The 21,114-nt window shown below is 32.9% G+C and overlaps 2 protein-coding genes across 3 annotated transcripts in view; one reads left to right on the top strand and one right to left on the bottom strand.

Annotated features, from left to right (window-relative positions):
- Window positions 1-9,229, bottom strand: part of LOC127737940 (golgin-45-like) — a 35,178-nt gene extending 25,949 nt beyond the window's left edge. The window contains exon 1 of one of the 2 annotated variants that reach the window (XM_052248904.1): window positions 9,142-9,229. The gene's annotated coding sequence lies outside the window, so the exon portion shown is untranslated. The remainder of the gene's footprint in view (window positions 1-9,141) is intronic. The other variant, XM_052248903.1, reaches the window with a different exon arrangement.
- A 27-nt stretch (window positions 9,230-9,256) lies between these two features.
- Window positions 9,257-20,929, top strand: LOC127737942 (nucleoside diphosphate kinase 7-like). The gene is made up of 9 exons (XM_052248908.1): window positions 9,257-9,375; window positions 12,292-12,396; window positions 12,802-12,971; window positions 15,756-15,917; window positions 16,584-16,738; window positions 17,614-17,769; window positions 19,234-19,469; window positions 20,019-20,126; window positions 20,700-20,929. The coding sequence occupies exons 1-9, from the start codon at window positions 9,370-9,372 to the stop codon at window positions 20,730-20,732; spliced, it is 1,131 nt and encodes a 376-aa protein (XP_052104868.1). The 5' UTR covers window positions 9,257-9,369; the 3' UTR covers window positions 20,733-20,929.
- Window positions 20,930-21,114: the final 185 nt, after the last annotated feature.

Genomic DNA, 21,114 nt, shown 5'->3' with positions numbered 1-21,114 from the left:
CCATCTTGTATTGCTGCTCTATTGTTTTTGCTCAACACAAAAAAGGGTAAACAATCATCATTTAAGGGCAATAATTCCTGTAAGGAAATGACTGACTATTTCAGCCAAGTTACTTAATATATGTAGGACTCAGAGGTGAGATGATGAAGTATGATGGTCTTTATATGTGATATTTAGTTTAACAAGAGTGCACACACTGAAATGTCTCGCCTGTTTTTACTTATCATTGAATTTATGTGGAAGGTCTGTTCATGAAGGTTTTAATACAAGTATCACATAAACTTAACATTACCAATGTTCTATGATAATGAGGTCAAGGTCAGATAAACCAGGCCAGACAGACATGTACACCTTACAATCTTTCCATACACCAAATATAGTTGACCTGTTAAATATTTGAAAAACAGACCAAAACACAAAAACCTAACATTGACAATGAACCATGATATTGAGGTCAAGGTCAGATGATACCTGCTAGACAGACATGTACATGTACACCTTATAACCATTCCATTCACCAAATATAGTTGACCTATTGCTTATAGTACTAGAAAAACAGACTAAAACACAAAAACTTTAAATTGACCAATGAACCATGAAAATGAGGTCATGGTCAGATGAATTCTGCCAGACAGACATGTACACCTTACAATCATTTCAAGAAGTCGCTGAACTATGAAAAAGAGGTCAAAGAAAATGGTCATATGACAGACGGAAACTTTTTAACATAAGGTACATGTACATGTATTTGCATACAAGATACCGTATAAAGCATCCAGGTCTTCCATCTTCTAAATGATAAAGCTCTTTACAAATAGTTTACACAGCCGCTGCATAGTAATCTCTATGTCCAGCATACTGCGACGTTTGCAAGTCACAGGTGAGGCAAATTGCTAAAATTGAGAAATATTGTATGATTTGCTCAATCCCTTCCATAACAAGCATTCTGAGAGTATTGCATGGCAATACATAGTCCCCTACTGGGTAAAAATTCATTATACTGGAACAAAAAGCTAACTTGTTCTATAACTTGTCATGGTGTAAACAAAAAGAAAATATCAAGTCAATATCTTCAAGCATTACTAAAAACAGTCTGGAAAACTGATTAAATGAGTGAATTTTTCAAGTCCAAGGACCATAACTCTGCACAAAATTCTTCAAATAATTTAACAAAGAATGTCTTTTAAAAAATTAGTTATCTCCCTTTGTACAGAAATATGGTTTAACATAGCACTCTAATGTTAGATATGGTCCAGAGTTATGGTCCATAACTCTGGACTAAATCATCAGACCAGAACAAAATTCGAACTTGATCTATAACTTGTCATGGCAAAACTATATACCAAATATCAAATCAATATCTTCAAGAACAAAGAAAATAAACTGCTTCGCTGAGCGCAGCTGGAAACGCCCGCAGAGGTCCAACCCTGAACAGTTGGGGCAAAAATGGACACAATATTCAAGCTTGATACAGGTCTGAATTTGGATTGTAATTGAATATTTGACATATTATAGGTTTCTGAATAAATGTAGTCAAAGAACTTGAAATTGGTTATATGAATTGAATTTATATGCAATTAAAGATTTCTTGCTGTTGTGCAATACACTGTGCTGTTGCGCAATACTTAGTAAATCTGTTGTCAGACTATAAACAAATGAAGTTCAATTTCTTCTCAATGACATATTTGAAATTTATGAAAATCAATAGGGAGATTACATCAATAGCTATAAATAATTCACCAAAATTTCATGAGAACTGCTGAAAGTATTTTTGAGTTATTGTCCAAAAACTGGAAAATCCCCCCTTTTTTAATGAATAAAACCCTATAACTCAGAAATGTAAAATCTAAATTTATAAAATTCTAAAGGAAGCTTTTAAGCAACAGATATAAACAATTCACCAAAGTTTCATGAGATTGTCAGAAAACTGGAAAATCACCCTTTTTTATGAATAAAACCCTGTAACTTGGAAACGTAAAATCTAAAATTTATAAAATTTGAAAGGGAGCTCATGTCAATAGATATAAACAATTCACCGAAATTTCTTGCAAGTTGGTGAAAGCATTCTTGAGTTATTGTCGGAAAACTGGAAAATCCCCCCTTTTTTAATGAATAAAACCCCAAAACTCAGAAACAGTAAATCTGAAATTTATAAAAAATGAAAGGGAGTTCACGTCAATAGATATAAACAATTCACCAAAGTTTCATGCATATTGGTTAAAGCTTTTTTGAGTTAATGTCAGACATGTTGACGACGGACGAACGGACGGACGGACAGACAGACAGACGGACGGACAGACAGATGGTCAACGGTATACCATAATACGTCCCGTAAACGGGCGTATAAAAAGTGTGGAAAATTGATTTGCCGGACTGACGGATTGACAGACGGACAGAGTGCAAACCTAAAGTCCCCTTCGACTTCGTTGGTAGAGGACTAAAAAGTTAATTACCAGACCTATGCCATGCTGAATGCTATGATGACCTATGACAACAGGTATTACCTGTTGTCATAGATCATCATAACATTCAGCATTGCATAAAACATACAAACATAAGCTCTGATGAGTTTTTTACTGAATATAAAAACGTAAACAAAACAAAGCACCATGAATGTATGTATGTATGTACGTAGATCCCTCTGTTTTTTTACGAGTACCCCTCAAGAGCTTTGAGGGTACATTGGAATCCATGTACACTACTATCAAGATTAATGGAGATGTGTCACTAACATATTTACAACAATATTTACAAGCAGGGCTCACACTACTTCAGAATCATAGGGAGAAGTGGTGAGATTTGAAAGAGAAGTAAAATTGAGAATGGAAATGGGGAATGTGTCAAAGAGACAACAACCCGACCACAGAACAGACAACAGCAGAAGGCCACCAACAGGTCTTCAATGCAGCGAGAAATTCCCGCACCCGGAGGTGTCCTTCAGCTGGCCCCTAAACAAATATATATACTAGTTCAGTGATAATGAACGCCATACTAAACTCCAAATTGTACACAAGAAACTAAAATTAAAAATAATACAAGACTAACAAAGGCTAGAGGCTCCTGACTTGGGACAGGCGCAAAAATGCGGCGGGGTTAAACATGTTTATGAGATCTCAACCCTCCCCCTATACCTCTAGCCAATGTAGAAAAGTAAACGCATAACAATACGCACATTAAAATTCAGTTCAAGAGAAGTCCGAGTCTGATGTCAGAAGATGTAACCAAAGAAAATAAACAAAATGACAATAATACATAAATAACAACAGACTACTAGCAGGTAACTGACATGCCAGCTCCAGACTTCAATTAAACTGATTGAAAGATTATGTCTTCATCATATGAATATCAGGCACAATCCTTCCCGTTAGGGGTTTAGTATCATACCATCATAACATATATGAGAAGAACATAACCCGTGTCATGCCAACAACTGGTTTTTAAATAAATGTGTTTAGTGCCGATGCAAAGACCCTATAAGTGAATCAATATTAACGCCAAAATATGCAATCTTTAATGACCTGACAACAGTATCGTAACTATATCCCTTCTTAATAAGTCTATTTAAAGGTTTTGTTAGTTTCAGAGGTGAATACTGACATTTTACTTAAAATCTAAAACATTGTTACATACACGAGCGAATCGTACAAGTTGAGATATATAAACACCGTAAGATGGTGACAAGGGAACGTCACCATCTAAAAATGGATAATTAACGATAGGAAATGAAAAATCATCTCTTTTATCATATATTTTAGTATTAAGCTTTCCGGTAATGATATAGATATCAAGATCGAGGAAAGGGCAGTGGTCATTGTTAGTATTAGCTTTATTTAAAGTAAGTTCAACAGGATAAATTTCTTTAGTATACATACTGAAGTCGTCATTATTGAGAGCCAAAATATCATCCAAATATCTTAAAGTATTATTAAATTTGTGTATCAGATGTTGTTTCGATGGGTCTTTACTGATTTTTGTCATAAATTGTAACTCATAGCAATACAAAAAAAGGTCCGCAATAAGTGGTGCACAGTTAGTCCCCATTGGAATTCCGATAACCTGACGATATACGGAATCTCCAAAGCGAACAAAAATGTTATCTAGTAAAAATTCAAGGGCATATATAGTATCAAAGCATGTCCAATTGACATAGTTTTTTTGTTTATTGCTACTAAAAAATGACCTAAAAGAGTTTGAACATATATATTCACATTCTGACTTTTTAAATGCCCATTTAATTAGGTGTGTGAATTTTTTCTTAATGAGAATGTGAGGCAATGTGGTATATAGGGTAGAAAAATCAAAACTTTGAACAGATTCAAAATCACCAATATATGCATGCAATTTATCAAGTACTTCCAACGAGTTCTTGACACTCCAAAAGTAATTAATTCCACTATTTTCGAAGGCCTTATTTGAACAATTTATTATCAGGTTTTTGATTGTACCAAGTGTACTGGTAAGAAGAATAGACAATTTAGTAGTGGAACAATGGCTTGAAGACGAAATGAATCTATATTTGTAAGGTGTTTTGTGTAGCTTCGGAAGCCAATACATAGTTGGGACTTTCATTGTATTTGGTTCTGCTTTACTCACAGCACTACAATGTTTGGTTTTTGTCGAGCCTTCGACTTTTGTTGAAAAAGCGAGACATAGCGATCCTACATTCCGTCGGCGTCGTCGGCGGCGTCCACAAATATTCACTCTGTGGTTAAAGTTTTTGAAATTTTAATAACTTTCTTAAACTATCCTGGATTTCTACCAAACTTGAACAGAAGCTTGTTTATGATCATAAGATTATATTCAAAAGTAAATTTTGTAAAAAAAAATTTCCATTTTTTCCGTATTTTACTTATAAGTGGACTTAGTTTTTCTGCCAGGAAACATTACATTCACTCTGTGGTTAAAGTTTTTGAAATTTTAATAACTTTCTTAAACTATCCTGGATTTCTACCAAACTTGGAAAGAAGCTTGTTTATGATCATAAGATAGTATCCAGAAGTAAATTTTGTAAAAAAAAAAATCCATTTTTTCCGTATTTTACTTATAAATGGACTTAGTTTTTCTGCCAGTTAACATTACATTCACTCTGTGGTTAAAGTTTTTAAAATTTTAACAACTTTCTTAAACTATCCTGGCTTTGTACCACACTTGGACAGAAGCTTGTTTATGATCAAAAGCTAGTACAAAAATGTATCTAGAAGGAAATTTTGATAAAATTTTGTTCCATTATTTTCCGTATTTTACTTATAAATGGACTTAGTTTTTCTTCAAATCAACATTACATACATTCTGCAGTTTAAGTTTTTAAAACATTTATTAGATTCATAAACTATCCTGGATTTTTACCAAACTTGGACAGAAGCTACTTACAATCAAAAGATAGTATAGAGAGGAACATTTTTATTAATTTTTTTCCTCATTTTTGTTGAGCCTGCGATTAACACCAAAAGTAGGCGAGACACTGGGTTCCACAGAACCCTTACGAATTTTTACTATTATATGAAGGGCCATATGTATCTTTTTTTTTATATTGTTCAATTCATACCTGAGTATACAATTAAAGAAACAATTCAAATTCAAAGTTGTTTAAGTTTATCATTTCTAGTTGCACAATTATATTAGTCTTCTTGTCAGAAACAACAAACTTAATATCTAGCACTAAAAAGGAACTTTTTTTATATTAAAACGGAAATGGAAGTATAATGTATAAATTAAAATTAAATTACAAAACTATTCTGTTTATCATGTTTATGAAATCAGGAACAAATATATTGACATACATGTATATTATTTACTGTACAGATGAAATTCAGTGTTTCTCATTAAAAAGATATATAAATCTAACAAAATTAAGCAACTTTAATCCATAAATTAAAACAATGCATATACATGTACATGGAAATATATACAAGCAAGTAGATCTAACCAAAAGTCTGCTAATGCATGCAGAATGCATAAATTTTCCGTTTGGGATCAATATTCTTTAGTCAGCTGTGCAATTTGTGCTTCCTTAGTTATTATCGTAAGAATACGGATTTCGGTCATAGCTGGTCCACTTCCAATGAATCCCGCCTCCAATCCGTAGTTCATACAAATATTTCAATGGCGGACGAAGAAAATTTACAAAAATGAACGATGTTTGACAAGCTTTTTGGAAAGGAATATGACGTTTTTTAATGCAAAAAGTGGATTAAACATTAACTAAAGGCAATTTTCATCACGTTCTTATAAAGTAACAAATTTATTTTACCGAAAATTAGACTAAATTGATGTACACTCTTGAGTAACAAGTACCAGAAGTGATACAAAATTGTCTTTATGAAATAAAATACAACCAACTGTAAAGTCAATGCTTTCACCTATTTTCTAAAGAAATAAATTGTTTACATGTCTTTGAATATCTTTACTTATAAATGAAAAATTGCTGTTTCATCGACTTGGTCAAAATTGAAAATTGACTATAATGAAAGCGACTGAAAGCGAGTATTGTGAACAACAGAGCGACTAGATATTGCTTTTGACGGATGGGCAAGCGAAGTGATGGACAGGAAAGGGACTTTGTCACCCCAGTCACCTGCTAGCATGAGCCCTGTACAAGGACAATCCCCAACCCAACACAAAGGGAGTGGTAGGACACCAGGCAGGGTACTGTTATTATGGTGGAGAAAGTTGAAGTACGATGCATAATATGATTATCGTTAGCTTTAGGAACTGTATTATATATATCACTAGATATTTTCGTATTTAAAGGATTTTTCTTTAAAATTTTACATGCAGTGATGATAAGTACAGTTCCTATGAATAAAACAGCAGACTAAATATTCACGGAAGTGACAATTACGGAAGTAAATTGGAGTGGGTGGGGGGTGGGTTTACCGGACGGATATAATTACCGGACACTACTGTACTAGGAGAGAACCACCAGGCTGCTCAGCAGGAACAGACAAATTGAAGAGATATCAGCAGATTGATCTCCAAGTCAAAGTCAGGGACAACTTTGACCAACCAATGCCCCAAAGTACCCATTCCACTTAAAACTCTGGTCTGGAACCACAGATGTGTGAGGGAGGGTGAAAATCACCCTTCTGATGTAATGAAATTTCCAGCACCCCTAGTCAGAATCAAACTCGAGACCTTCAGCACTGTAGCCATCGATCTTAACCACTAGACTAATAAAATGCTTTGCTGAGCACAGCTGGATACGACCGCAGAGGTCCAACCCTGAACAGTTGGGGCGAAAATGGACACAATATTCGCGCTTGATACAGGTCTGAATTTGGATTGTATTTAAATATTTGATACATAATAGGTTTCTGACACCGAATAAATGTAGTCAAAGAACTTAGAATTGGTTATATGATTTGAATTTATATTCAATTTTTTGCTTTTGTGAAATACACTATGCTGTTGCGTATTGACCTCCCCCCCCTTAAAAAAAATAAAATTGTTTACCCCCCCCCCCCCCCCCTTTTTTTTTGCAAAAAAAAATATTTGAAGAAATTTTCTTTTTAAGTTCTGAAATCTGAAATGGAAAAAAAAAATGGCCCCCTAAAATTTCATTTTTACCCCCCTCCCCCTCCCCCATTTCCAAAAAAAAAATCTTTCCCTCAAGATATGGTCATAATCTCAATTTAAATTTCCAATGGAGTTTGCAACCATAACTACCAATTTAAATACATCATAAAAGTCTTAAATAGATAATTTAAAAGCAGTGTAAGGGAGGTAATCCAACATTGTGTAATTTTGTTTTTGGATTACCTCCCTTACACAGCTTTTAAATTGTCCATTAACCATGTAAACCCTTATTTTTTCCCAATTTTTGTCCCTAATTCCTAAACGGTTTGAGCCATAACCCCCAAAAGCCAATTCTTACCATCCCTTTGTGGTAATGGGGATATAATATCATAAAAGACATTATAAACTTTTATTTTATTCACTTTAACTAACTAATTTTATTTTAAAATTATATATTTTTCATATCGTAAATATAAAAATATCCGCTTTTTCGGTTAAGTATTTAAAATTTTAATACTCATTCGATAAGTGGAGTGCTCCGATAAAACGGAGGAATATACCAGAACAGAACAGAAATGGGGGGTCGGAGGGGTCCTGTTCCCGAAATCCCGGCCTAAAAAACATGAAATCCTGAGGTCCCGAATTTAAAGAAAGATAAATCCAAACATCCCGAAATTCGAAAAAAGAATTCCCAGATCCTGTAAGGATAAATCCTGAAATCACGAGCTTAAAAACATCCGATCCCGGAGTCCTGATAAAGGTCCGACCCCCCTCTGGTATGGAAACTTGTGGTATAATTTCAGAGAGATCCATACACTTAAATTTTATTGTTATTGTCTGGAAGTTACAAAAATGCTTATTTTTGGCCCCTAATTTCTTAACTGTTGTTTCATAACCCCCAAAATCATTCCCAACCTTGCTTTTGTGGTATTGAACCTTATGGTAAAATTTCATAGAGATCCATTTACTTAAACTAAAGTTATTGTGCGAAAACCAATGTGTCTTCGGACAACGACAACGACACCAACACCATACCAATATACGACCGCAAAAATTTTTTGCGGTCGTATAAAAACCTACACATACAAAGGCGGATCCAGGATTTAAGTTAAGGGGGGCGCAATCTTAAATTTTAGCCGAGTGCAGCTATGCGAAAAATTTTTTGAGGTAAAATTATCGAAATGTTCTTAAGCTGAGGACAACCCATGCTTTTCAAATTTAAGGGGGGGGGGGCACATGCTCGCCACGCCCCCGCCTGAATCCGCCGCTGATATATAAAACATACAGCAATAGTCTATACTTTTTCTTAATAAATATTCCTCGGATTAGCGAATTTTACAGAACTTTTTCATCATGTTCATGTGCAAATTTCAACTAACCCTGAATTAAATACTTCACCAAACTTTCAGGCATTTTATATCTAAATTATTCATTACATTTTTTTATGGGGCCGAACTCAAGACTTGTGCCGGATCGACATGGGGCCGGTACGACCGAAACCATATTGTGTGTATCACCAGACACCAGCGTCAGCGATCACAGGCGCTTGGGTGCAGGATTTGTTTTTTTTTTATTTTCATTGTTTGCCCTGAATATTAAATTTCTCTACTGAACTTGTCTGCGTACCTACTTAATTGGTAGAAAAACAAAAAAATATTTTTTTCTGCCACCCAAAACATTACAACTTCCTGTTTACTGCAAAGGAAGTGTCCACAGTATCCAATCAGAAAACTCTTTATAAATCATGTTTTAAAGTTTGTTGCCAACAACAACTTGTACGGACTGCAACACATTTTCAAATATTATCAAGGATCAACATCACTTACCAAAGAATATTCACGTACTAGTGTCGACATGGGGGTAAGACAAAACTTTGAAACGAAGGCATTGATAAAAAATCAAATCATAGTTTTATTAATTTAATCATGTTTAAACAGGAGCTTTAAAGTAAATATTTTGCTTGATTTGACAAAATCATCATTTGATCTGACATGTGCTGAATTATAATATGAGACAGGTGCTATCTGAGTGTGAGCTCTGTTCATCTTGTCATCGGCAATGTCAAATGACTTGTCATGTGCTCACTTCCCACTACAATCCAATTTTCCTGCCGAAAATTGGTTGCCTGTTCCAGCTTCCTCAGGCTCCACTCTTTAAAACTAAATTCAGATGCTTCCACATCTAGACATAACTTTGAATCAAAAGACATTTTGGTAACAAGACAAATCGAATTCTAGTCACTTCAGCACCTTGTCAAATCGGCAACAATATTCAATTCAGCACCTAGTCAAATTGCGACCTGCTTTATTTGGCACCCAGAGTATTTACATGTATTTCAGCACCCATGATTAAAATTATGTTTTGCTAGTAAAATACACTTTTTTATTTCCTTATTTATTTTTTTTATATTTTCACTTGATAATGGTGCCAGTTTGGCCTTCTATCATGTCTATTACTTCTAATTTTCACAAGATTAAACCACGGGGACATAGCTAGCGAATATACACACTTAATGACCGTTACATTTGGGACCCATTGAAGAAAAATATTACACAGTTTAAGAGATACAGTAATGATGAGAAGTTTGCATACATATGTGTCCCTCTGACAGCAAGAGGGTTAAATATTTTTTTTGTATTTCCTATTTATTTGTATTAAGGTTCATCATAACAAATGGACAAAAGTGGCTGTATTTACACCCCAAAAACTACTCTTGAGTACTGACTAACCTGTGTAGTTGCAAAAGTTTTAAGGCCTGGCATCCACTACCATGTATATTATATTTAAGTACATTTTGTTTTTCAGAAAGATCAAATTTTTTTTGGATTTTGATGGTCATTTTTTGTTTGTTTCTGCTGTTGGTGTAAAAATAAACACCTGAATTACATTTGATACTGTCCACTCAGTTACACCCTTTAACTCACCTATTGTTGTGTAGATATCTATTGTCCATGTCAATCAAGGACAATCAATACAATACAGTTGTTACATTTTTTGTACATATACCTGAGAGGGAGCATCTCAAAGATTTAACCCAACTTAGGAACAGAAAAAAATGCCCATTAAAATCCAAAAAAAGAATTTAGCTTTCTGAAACACTAAATGCATTTAACTTTTATATATCTAGTGGATGCCAGGCCTTAAAACTTTTGCAACTGCACAGGTTAGTCTGTACTCAGATTAGTTTGTCAGGTGTAAATACAGCCATTTTTGTCCATTTGTTAGGATGAACCTTAAATAATTTACATTGGCACCAAGATTCTTATTTTTTACTGGCAATGTGCAGAATACTATCCATGTCAGTATATATGATTGCTAGTAAACATACAAAAAATGGTGCTAATGTTATTCATTTTATACAGGTAAACAGGAAATGCAGAAAAAAAAATTACATTGATTAAATTTGTGTTTATCCTCATCTGTGGATTAAACAACAGCTTGCCTGGGAAGAAATACGTTCTCTATACCAAGGATTAGTATAGTGTTATACAAATCCTTGTCCATACCTCAAAAAAGGAAAGAAAATGTATAAACAGTATATTAGGTGCCATAACGACTTTAAATAGTGTAGATTTGACTTTTTCTATATGTGCCTAATTGACCAGGTGCCAATTTGACTTGTATAGCCACCAAAACAGCACCTCCTACATAAATATGATCTTAGCTTAGTAAGCCTTATTTTCCATTATTTAAATTCTTATTAAACTTTCAGGCTTTATCAATCCCAAAGTTTTTTGTGCCTTTTCATTATCTTTTAAGTTTCATGATGCTCATATTGGTCATTTGAAAACCATCACTGACATTCAGATTTCAATCGTCTTTCATGCATTCCCTTGATATGAAACTTTATGTAAGTATTTGGATTAGAAGAGCAAGATATTTTGGGCCAAATCAGATTACAAATATCAGATACCAATAACATTAAAGGCAATGAGTGTACTAAATCATAATGTATGCTTTGGACATCCTATTTTGGTGTACTCTGGTGAGTTACTGATTCCCAGAATATAGGTAACCATGAATTAATCTTATGTAGCCATATAGATATTATTAAAGTATTTTTATTGTAAATAATAAAACATGTAGTTGCATGTACATGAATAGTTTATTTATTTTAACTGCCATTTTTAGGGTCAAACAGCCTGTTCGTACTGATCTTTAGGAACAAGTAGTAAAAAGTGGTAAAAATCGTACAGTGATAATCTCTGATACATTGCTATTCTGCAATTAATTTCTGTCAGAAGAGCATTGTAGAAATGATAAAACAAACATTACACATCTATTGACGTATTGTATTTATTTTCTAAATAGCATTTTCATGATCTCCAGAAACACCTGCAATAAAAAAAATAATGTTAAAACGATTAACAATAAAACCTACAAATATATATATCCATATGGCTATTCTCCAATTTATATGTTCTGTCAAACATAAGTAGAAGACATTGATACTGCATATGTTGTATATAGATGCTAAAAAATAGGTTTATTTCATATGAATTTTTCTTATTATGAGTAATATGATAACTAGATTTGATGTTTGCAGTTTTCTTGTCCATTAGACAAGGTAAACCTATCACCTTGACCTCATTTCATGGATCAGTGATCAAGGTTAAGTTTTTTGGCCTATATCTCAGATAAATAGGTCAACTATATTTGGTAAACAGAATGATTAAATTAATGTGCCATTGGTTAACAGATGCTGGATACTGATAATGGAAGTATTAAGTGCAAGTTTGTTGTATCCAAGCATTTAACCTTATATTGTTCATTTAGGAAGAAGACCGTTATTGTTTCATTGCTGAATGGTATGACCCACATGCAGCCTTCATACGCAGATATCAGTTTATGTATTATGTTAAAGACCAAACAGCAGAAATGGTAACACCATTACATTAAATATTTTGCCAGTTAGCTGAAAAATGATATGGAAATATTGTAATTTAAAAGAAAAGTTGATTCCTAATTTGAATGAATTTTTTTTACTATTACAAAAAAGAATAACTGGAATTTAATTCATCTTTTAAAATCTTAATTTATACAAGATATAAATAAACTTCAAAGTAGACCAGTAGCTAGAGGGTATCATGTGTGTCCATTAGCTATCACATTCTTAAGTGTTCATTGGGGATATCAACATTTATATTTTAACATAAATCTCAATTGTTTATCCTTTAAAAAAAATTATCACACTGATACTATGAAAATGTTGCATCAAATAATACATTTGATATGTTGTGACAAAGTTTTATATCCATTTGCAATATATAATGTTGTATCTTTCAGTTTGACATTAAAAATCACAGAGTATTTCTGAAGAAGACAAAAGTAAGTGACTGTTTACGACTAGAAGATTTATATATTGGTAGCACAGTAAACATCTTGTCCAGACAGCTGAAATTTGTAGATTATGGAGATGATTATACTCGAACCAGATTTTCTCATAAGAAAGAAAGGTTTGTAGAAATAAAATGAATATATAAAGCAGTTACTTATACCATATTTAACAGGAAGGTGGTTATTAATAATCAAATTTTCATTTATAATCATATCATCCATATGGACCTGAAAGTCTTGCGGTGCAAAAAGTCGTACTGAAACTTTGTCAAATTTAAAATGCTGTTTTCTTGTTGTTTCTAATTTTATATGGAAGCCCAAAAGTAGAAGCAACCTTTTGCAGTTTTCTTTTACTATTATCATGACTGAGTAATAGGTCAACTATACATATGTGTTCCATAGTATGGTTATAATTAAGGTGTGCATGTTTGTGTGACAAGACCTTAATTATCAAAGTTAAATTTTCATTCTTGGGTAAATATTTTCATTTGAACTATTATTTTTGTGGAGAATGGTTTAAAGGTATACATGTCAGGAGTCATCCTGACCTTGTATCCCTTTTATGATTTATTTATCAATATCTTGTTTCTGCTTTCAGGTCACTTTCTCATTTACTATTAGTAAGAGGTAATTCAGGCTGTTGGTTTTCTCATTTGAAAATTATTCACATCTCCTTATTTTCATAAGCTTTATTTGGTTTATAGAATGGTTGTAAGAAACATGTCAATTGACAGAAGATAATTTAAACTTGACTTCTATGCACAGTTTAATGATCAAATCATCAACCTAAAGATTTGACCTTGACCTTTAGTTGTGGTTCATTCATCAAGTTGAAGTAGTGTGGCTTAATCAGTTTCTCAAGTACTATCTATACTATTAAACGAGAAGACCTCATTTTGTGTGTCGCTTCTCTTCCTTCCACAATAAATAAATCATCATGCCTCTGTGTCCTATAGGTACCTTGCATAGTCGCATTTTTCATCCATTCTTATGATTATTCAGTTTGGGTTATTTGGGGAGAAAATCGAAAATAAAGACGTCGGGATATTGTTTCCGTCATCAGACCGACTTTTAAGTCATAGACAAGACTTCCGCTTTTAAACTTATAAATAATTTTCATAAGTCCTCTGGGACAGGACAATCATTTTCGCGTTTATCTGCATGTATACTATGATTATACTACTATAATATATAGAGGATCTCTATAGATTATAGCAGTGATCGCCGTGGAGACGAAACTTGAAATTGATAGTTAATAGCACATACTCTTTATTTATAATATACCTATGTTCATAGTATACAGAAACGCGATAAATAATGGAATTCAACAGAAAAATAAAAAAAAATAACGGACTTTGGAAAAAAGAGAGAGGGCTTAAAAATATTGTCCTGTCTCCAAATACCTGTGATTTTTGATAACTTTTCTGAAATTGTCCAGACATAACAGTGGCGGTTCTAGAAATTTTCATAAGGGTGGGGGGGAGGGGGCACTGACTGCCTAAGAGGGGTCCCGCTCCAGTCATGCATCATTGATTCCCTATATAATCAACAATTTTTTCCCACAAAGGGGGGGGGGGGGGGGGTCCGAGCCCCCTGAAAAACCCTCTAAATCCGCCTCTGCATGTAATCTTTAACAAAAATTCATCCTACAACAATTTACATACTTTCAACCAAGCTCTAAATGCCAGCGATTTCGCGGGTGTGTTCTAGTAAGTAATAAGTGAACTAAATTTGTCCATAGAATTATCATAAGCTGTACATCTAACCTTCTGATCTTATTTTCATGGTTCATTGATAACTGTTCTTAGATATTAAGTAATAGTATCTTTGATCTCTACAATAATTATAAGGATGACATGTCTTTCTATCAGAATTCATCTGGCCTTGAACTAATTTTTAAAGTTCATTGATCAGTATAACTTTTAAAAGTTTTTATGATTCCTGCAGTCTTAACAGCTGTTAAACTATTATTAAATAAAAATTAGTTAAGCAGGGGAGAAATTTCATTGTGCCTAATCTTGTATCTTTTTAGATAAAAGATGCATGTTTCAGAAAAAGGGTGAAGGTTTGGTACCATTAAAACATTTAAACCGGCTGCATTTGTTTGCACCTGTCCTAAGTCAGGAATCTGATGTTCAGTAGTTGTCGTTTGTTGATGTGGTTCATAAGTGTTTCTCGTTTCTCTTTTTTATATAGATTAGACCGTTGGTTTTCCGGTTTGAATGGTTTTACACTAGTAATTTTTTGGGGCCCTTTATAGCTTACTGTTCGGTGTGAGCCAAGGCTCCGTGTTGAAGACCGTACTGTGACCTATAATGGTTTACTTTTATAAATTTTGACTTGGATGGAGAGTTGTCTCATTGGCACTCATACCACATCTTCTTATATCTATTGGTTGAAGAACTGTTTCGCAAAAAAATTAAGAAACCATTTGTGTAATTTTTTTTTTTTAATGCATCTTTAGGAACCAGAAAATTTGAACTTCCAAACCTAATCATTTGATTTCTCAATAATTGGATTGTACTAAACCTCAATTGTTAATTAAGAACTGAAAATAAGTTACATTTTACAAAAGCAAATAAATAATGTGCTATTTTAAAGATATATTTTACTTTATGTGTGCCAAAATCAGACTATATATATTTGTACAAGTCATGGAGATATATTTTTCTTTGCATATTTCAAAACTACTTTCATATTCAATTTTTTAACTTGTGTAAGAATTTCAGGATATAACAAAAAAATAATATCTCTGCTGTATTTGATAATGCAGGATTGTGCTGACATGACAAATGTTCTAACAGCAAATTAGTCCCAACATTGAAGATTTGTTGTGCTGATTTAAAAAAAAAATCTGTATATATGTAAACTCTCATGAGAGTTGTGTTATTTTCTATTTGCAGAACATTGGGTATGATAAAACCAGATTCAACTGCCAAAATGGGTCAAATATTAGATGTGATATATCAAAAAGGATTTATGATTACACAGTTAAAGATGTGTCAGCTGAATAGAAATGAAGCTTTCCAATTTTACCAAGAGCATCAGGGAAAACCATTTTTAGAGTGAGTACATCAATTATTTTGCAAATAAAGGTTACTTGAATATTTATAACTGGAAGTGTACACAAAATCCAATATAATTTTTTTCTGTAAAATCTTTATAGGTCATTTTTATTTGCACCTGAAAAATGTACTACCATAGATGAACTGTTATAATACTTTTATTTCTCCGGGAAGGGATTTTCTAGTAACTTTTGTTTGGTAAGCTAACACTTAATCAATTGATGTATACTAGATATCATGAAAAACAAAGCATCAATAGAAATTGATTTCACAGCAGGAAAAATCATATGAACTGATAATGAACACCATGATTAACATTATTTTAAAAAAAAAAACAAATATAAAAATAAGGAGACATGGTATAATTTCCAATGAAACAACTACAGAGATCAAAGGATGGGAATTAAACAAGTATAGGTTACCCTATGGCCTTCAACAATTTGCAAAACCCATATTGCAAAGTATTAAAGCTATAAAAGGCCCTGGCATGACAAAATGTCAAACAGTCCCAAGGAGGAAACCAATTGCATGGTTTTCGTTAAAACAATGAATGAGAAACATACTGGCAAACATCAACCAAAGACAACCACTAAAATAACATGTTCCTGACTGAACTAGAATAGTTATATGACTTATTAAAGGTATATAACTTTTCTCTCCACGCAGCAATTTATTAAATTTTGTAACACGAGGACCAGTGATAGCATTTGAAATGATGGGACCTGGAGTTATCTCTGCTTGGAGAGAGTTACTTGGTCCAACAGATTCAGCTGAAGCAAGAAAAGTGGCACCCCAGTCAATACGGGCAAGGTTTGGAAAAGGTTTGTGTTGAAATATTTCAAATGAAGGGATGTTGGTTTTTATATCAGTGAAACAGCAACCCTAAACACAATAAACTAGAATAGACATCTTTAAGGCTAAACTAGCAAAAAGTAAAATAACAAAAATACCGAACACCATGGAAAATTCTAAACGGAAAGTCCCTTAACAAAAGTCAAAATCAAAAGCTCAAAGACATCAAATGGAAAACAACTGTCATATTCCTGACTTGGTACAGGCATTTCCTTAGGTAGAAAATGGGGGATTAAACCTGGTTTTATAGCTAGCTAAACCTCTCACTTGTATGACAGTGGCATAAAATTACACCAAATATGGTTTGGTTTCTGGAACAAATTAAAATTAAGGACTGTTATAGATTCCAATGCATGAGGGGCCCTAATCTGATGTTTAATTTCCTGGATTTTGTACAAATTTAAGCTTGAACCTTTACTATATGTCAAATGTAAAAAAACTAGATTTTGATAACATTTTTGTTATAGAAATGTAACTCTGAAAGATTAAATGATATATGAAGTAATTTACTGCATGTTCATTCAGTAATTAATGTGATGTTTTTATAAATGCCTATAGTACCATATTTTCTTTACCAGTTTGAAGTCTCTCATCTTAGTTGTTTTCTAGCGTCAATCTACTGTCAAACAGAAAATTACAGATTCAGGAATTAACTGATATCAACTCATAAAATTGTTGTTTTTGATACCTTTGCAAAAATGTATTTGAATTATAGGTGATGTTGGGTATACTTAAATGAAACAGCAACCCAACAACACAATACCAACAGACACATGGAGTTCTTAACTATATTTTTAATGTTCATATGATCTAACTTGATATATAAAGTGTTGTTAATTTTCAGACAACACAGAAAATGCGTGCCATGGTTCAGACAGTACTACATCAGCTGCTAGAGAGGTAGAGTTTTTCTTCCCCAGCACTGGACCTGGACGACAGAACACTGCCAAATATAGTGAATGTACATGTTGTGTCATCAAACCACATGCAGTTAAAGCAGGTATGGTTTTGAAGTAATAGAACAACTATTAGGAAGTAAACATTTTTAACCTTATGTTTGCATTATTGCTTGTTCTTTTCAATATCAACAATTTTTTCTGAGACATTAGCTGTAAGATTGTTATGAGAAAACAGTCAGTAATGCAAGTTAATATTAATTAAATAGGAATCTAGTTATACATCAATGAGACAATGACCATAAACACACCTTTAAGCTAGTAAAAATATTTACAACAGAACTCAGATCAACACAATGAGGTTCAACTGCATGTGAATATATTGAATACTTTTTATAGCTGTTTGATAGGAAAATGAAAATTCTGTCAGCTTTAAGTTTTTACCAGGGATGTCATCGAGTACTCAAGTATAGCTCGGTAGTACCGAGTATTGAATACCAATCGGTTTCCAGTTAGAATATTACTGTCTACTTTATATAAAGTTGATCTTCTTGAAAACCTCTTTCGGAAAATTAAATAGGCATCACTGATTAATCATACTAGTAAATAAAATACATTTTGTTTCGAATGCTGAATTGTCATTTAAAATGAATCCGAAAATATGTGGGCTATGTCTACATTCATATATTGTATACTTTTTCAATCTAAAATTAAATATTAAAATTCATGAAAATCAATTAATATTTTATAAAGATTTGCATAAACATTGCATACATATTGTATATTTTTAATGGTGCGGGTTTGCAGTGGTATGAGTTCGCAATGGTATGACTTCACAGTGATACAAATTTACAATGGTATGAGTTGACTTTTAGTGGTACATGTTGACGTGGTACGAGTTTGCAATGGTACGAGTTGACTTGTTTCCTACCTAGGCTAATACTAAGCCTAAACATGCCCTAGCCATTCCTTCACATCGGTACCGTCAGAGCAAATATTTTCCTCTGCAAGGCTGTAAGTTACAAAGTTGCAAAACCGACTGTCCCAATGATAGTTGACAAGAAAATGTATCCAAATAAAAAAATTCGTTGCATCCTCTGGTGACAATTAGTTGATAGTTAAACTTCTAATCCTTACGCCTGTGTAAACATTAAATGTGTTTTTTTAACGATCACCAAATACTATTGTTTGATATGAGTTTTATTTGTTATAATTTTTAAATAGGTGTTCATTAAATTATATTGATTAGATTAATTGGTACTTGAAAGTAATGAGCTATTAATTATGGTGTGTAATTCCTTGTCCAAGATACTTATGTAGATGGTTTTTCATCCGTTGAACAACCACAGAATGTAAAATACGTATTCTTGTGTTTCCGTGTAAAAAATATATTTCCGAGCTAGTACTCGAGTATCGCTCGATAAAACCAACGAGTACTCGAATAGTAATTGCTCACCGAGTTTACATCCCTAGTTTTTACTTTGTAGATGCTTGCAACTAACACTATCTTCTTAAGTAAAAGATTACGACATGAAAATAAATGAAATGTATTCAATGAAATATTGTAGGTCTTTCTGGACAAATTATTAGTGCTATCATGGAAGCAGGTTTTGAAATCTCAGTGTTAGAAATATTCCACATGGAGAAGGCAAATGCTGAAGAATTTTATGAGGTGTATAAAGGAGTAGTACAGGAATATGGTTCTATGGTAGCAGAATTAACGTCAGGTCCATGCATTGCTATGGAGATCAGGGCACAGGAAGCACCAACAAAATTCAGAGAAATGGTTGGACCAGCAGATCCAGTAAGTTGTCATAAGATGTGAAACTTTAGTCATGATAAATGTAAACTAGGATATGAGTGAAAGGAGATGTGTGTTTTATGTCTACATGGCAGCATCCATTAAGTTAATCAAAATAGAAATCAAGAGGTCACTATATAATCCCCAACAATGGATAAGTGCCAGCACTAGAATAGAATATAAAAACAGAAATGACCAAACATCTGTCACCAATAGAAATTTTGAGTGAGCCACTGACTATATTCTTTACATATTACAGGCATACACACTGCTGGTGTTATTAGTCTATCGGTACTTAATCCTCCCTTTCCATTTTCAAGTGGTTAGTGGAACTACTAAAGGTACAGACAAAATCACAATAAAATTAGTCTATAGAAATAACAGAATTCAATAATATTGGTATTACAGATGACAAAAACACAATACCTTATCTCTGATAGTTATCTTGTGTGAAATTTTCTTTTCATGTTGTCATAAACTAATCTCAAAGTTAGTCAGTCAGAAACCATTATTGTAATGAAAATTTTAAAACATATATTTCTGTTATTTCAGGAAATAGCACGCCATCTAAGACCTAGAACCCTACGAGCTTTGTTTGGTGTAGACAAAGTACAAAATGCTGTCCACTGCACAGACTTACCTGAGGATGGATTATTGGAGGTAAGAATTAATATTAAAAAGATGTATGTTTGTTTATAACTTGATGTTGGGGTGAAGCCAACACACATTAGAATCAGTATTTGTGGTTCTAAGAATGTTTTTTATAGGTGCCAGGTTAACATATGAACTTGCACTATATAAATTACATTTGACAGGTGGATTTATTGTAAACAGGACATTTCCATATTACTTAGATTATCAGTCATGAAAAAATGATTGAATTTTTTTTAAAGGATAAAAATTCACATGTAAAAATTGTCAATTTTTAAATGTGAAAGGAGATGGAATCATAAAAATTCATACTGTATCAACATGCAAATCAGAATCCATAGTAAAGTTACATAATACCAGTCATTTACTTAGCTTATTAAGACACACATCAGGAAAATTACAAGAAGTCTATCATTATTAATTTCATGCACAACATTCACCAGAAATGGATTGCAAAGGATTTAATGTTTCTATTTCATTTAAAAAAAGATCACTTAACAGTTCCAATTCTGGAAGATAAAGCCAGGAGACTGGCAAATGATGAAACTGGAATATTAATTATATTTCCTATTTCTATTTCAGGTTGAATATTTCTTTAAAATTTTGGATCGCTGAAACACCTAGAGACATTTTGTTGAATCAGATCATTAAACTCTATAGACAGCTGTGATATCATGTATAATAGAAGGGAATGAACCACTTCAGCATTTTATTTAAGACTTAATGCATTGACAGCAATCTTTTCAAAATGTCCAATTGTAAATATCTAATATTTCTATCAATTTTTACCATAAAATGAATTATATATATTATATTATCTTTTTCTTATCTTCTTGGTCTCATGCTGTGAAAACAAAATGTATAATGAAACCTCATGGTTCATTGGACAATGTTTACTTTTAGTGTTTTGGTCTATTTCTAAGATACAATAAGCAAAAGGTTAGGTATATTTAATGTATGGAATAATTGTAAGGTGTACATGTCTGTCTGGCAGGTT

This window comes from Mytilus californianus, unplaced genomic scaffold, assembly GCF_021869535.1.
Source record: "Mytilus californianus isolate M0D057914Y unplaced genomic scaffold, xbMytCali1.0.p SCAF_4, whole genome shotgun sequence".
In the NCBI taxonomy this organism is placed as follows: domain Eukaryota; kingdom Metazoa; phylum Mollusca; class Bivalvia; order Mytilida; family Mytilidae; genus Mytilus; species Mytilus californianus.
Note: the sequence above shows the minus strand (reverse complement) of the source record. Positions and strands in the feature narration are given on the sequence as shown.

Bases quoted from the DNA above. Each gene is read 5' to 3' on its own strand.
- LOC127737942 (XM_052248908.1), top strand. The intron at 16,739-17,613 runs GTTTGTGTTGAA...GTTAATTTTCAG, and splicing joins ACGGGCAAGGTTTGGAAAAG to ACAACACAGAAAATGCGTGC. The intron at 17,770-19,233 runs GTATGGTTTTGA...GAAATATTGTAG, and splicing joins ACCACATGCAGTTAAAGCAG to GTCTTTCTGGACAAATTATT.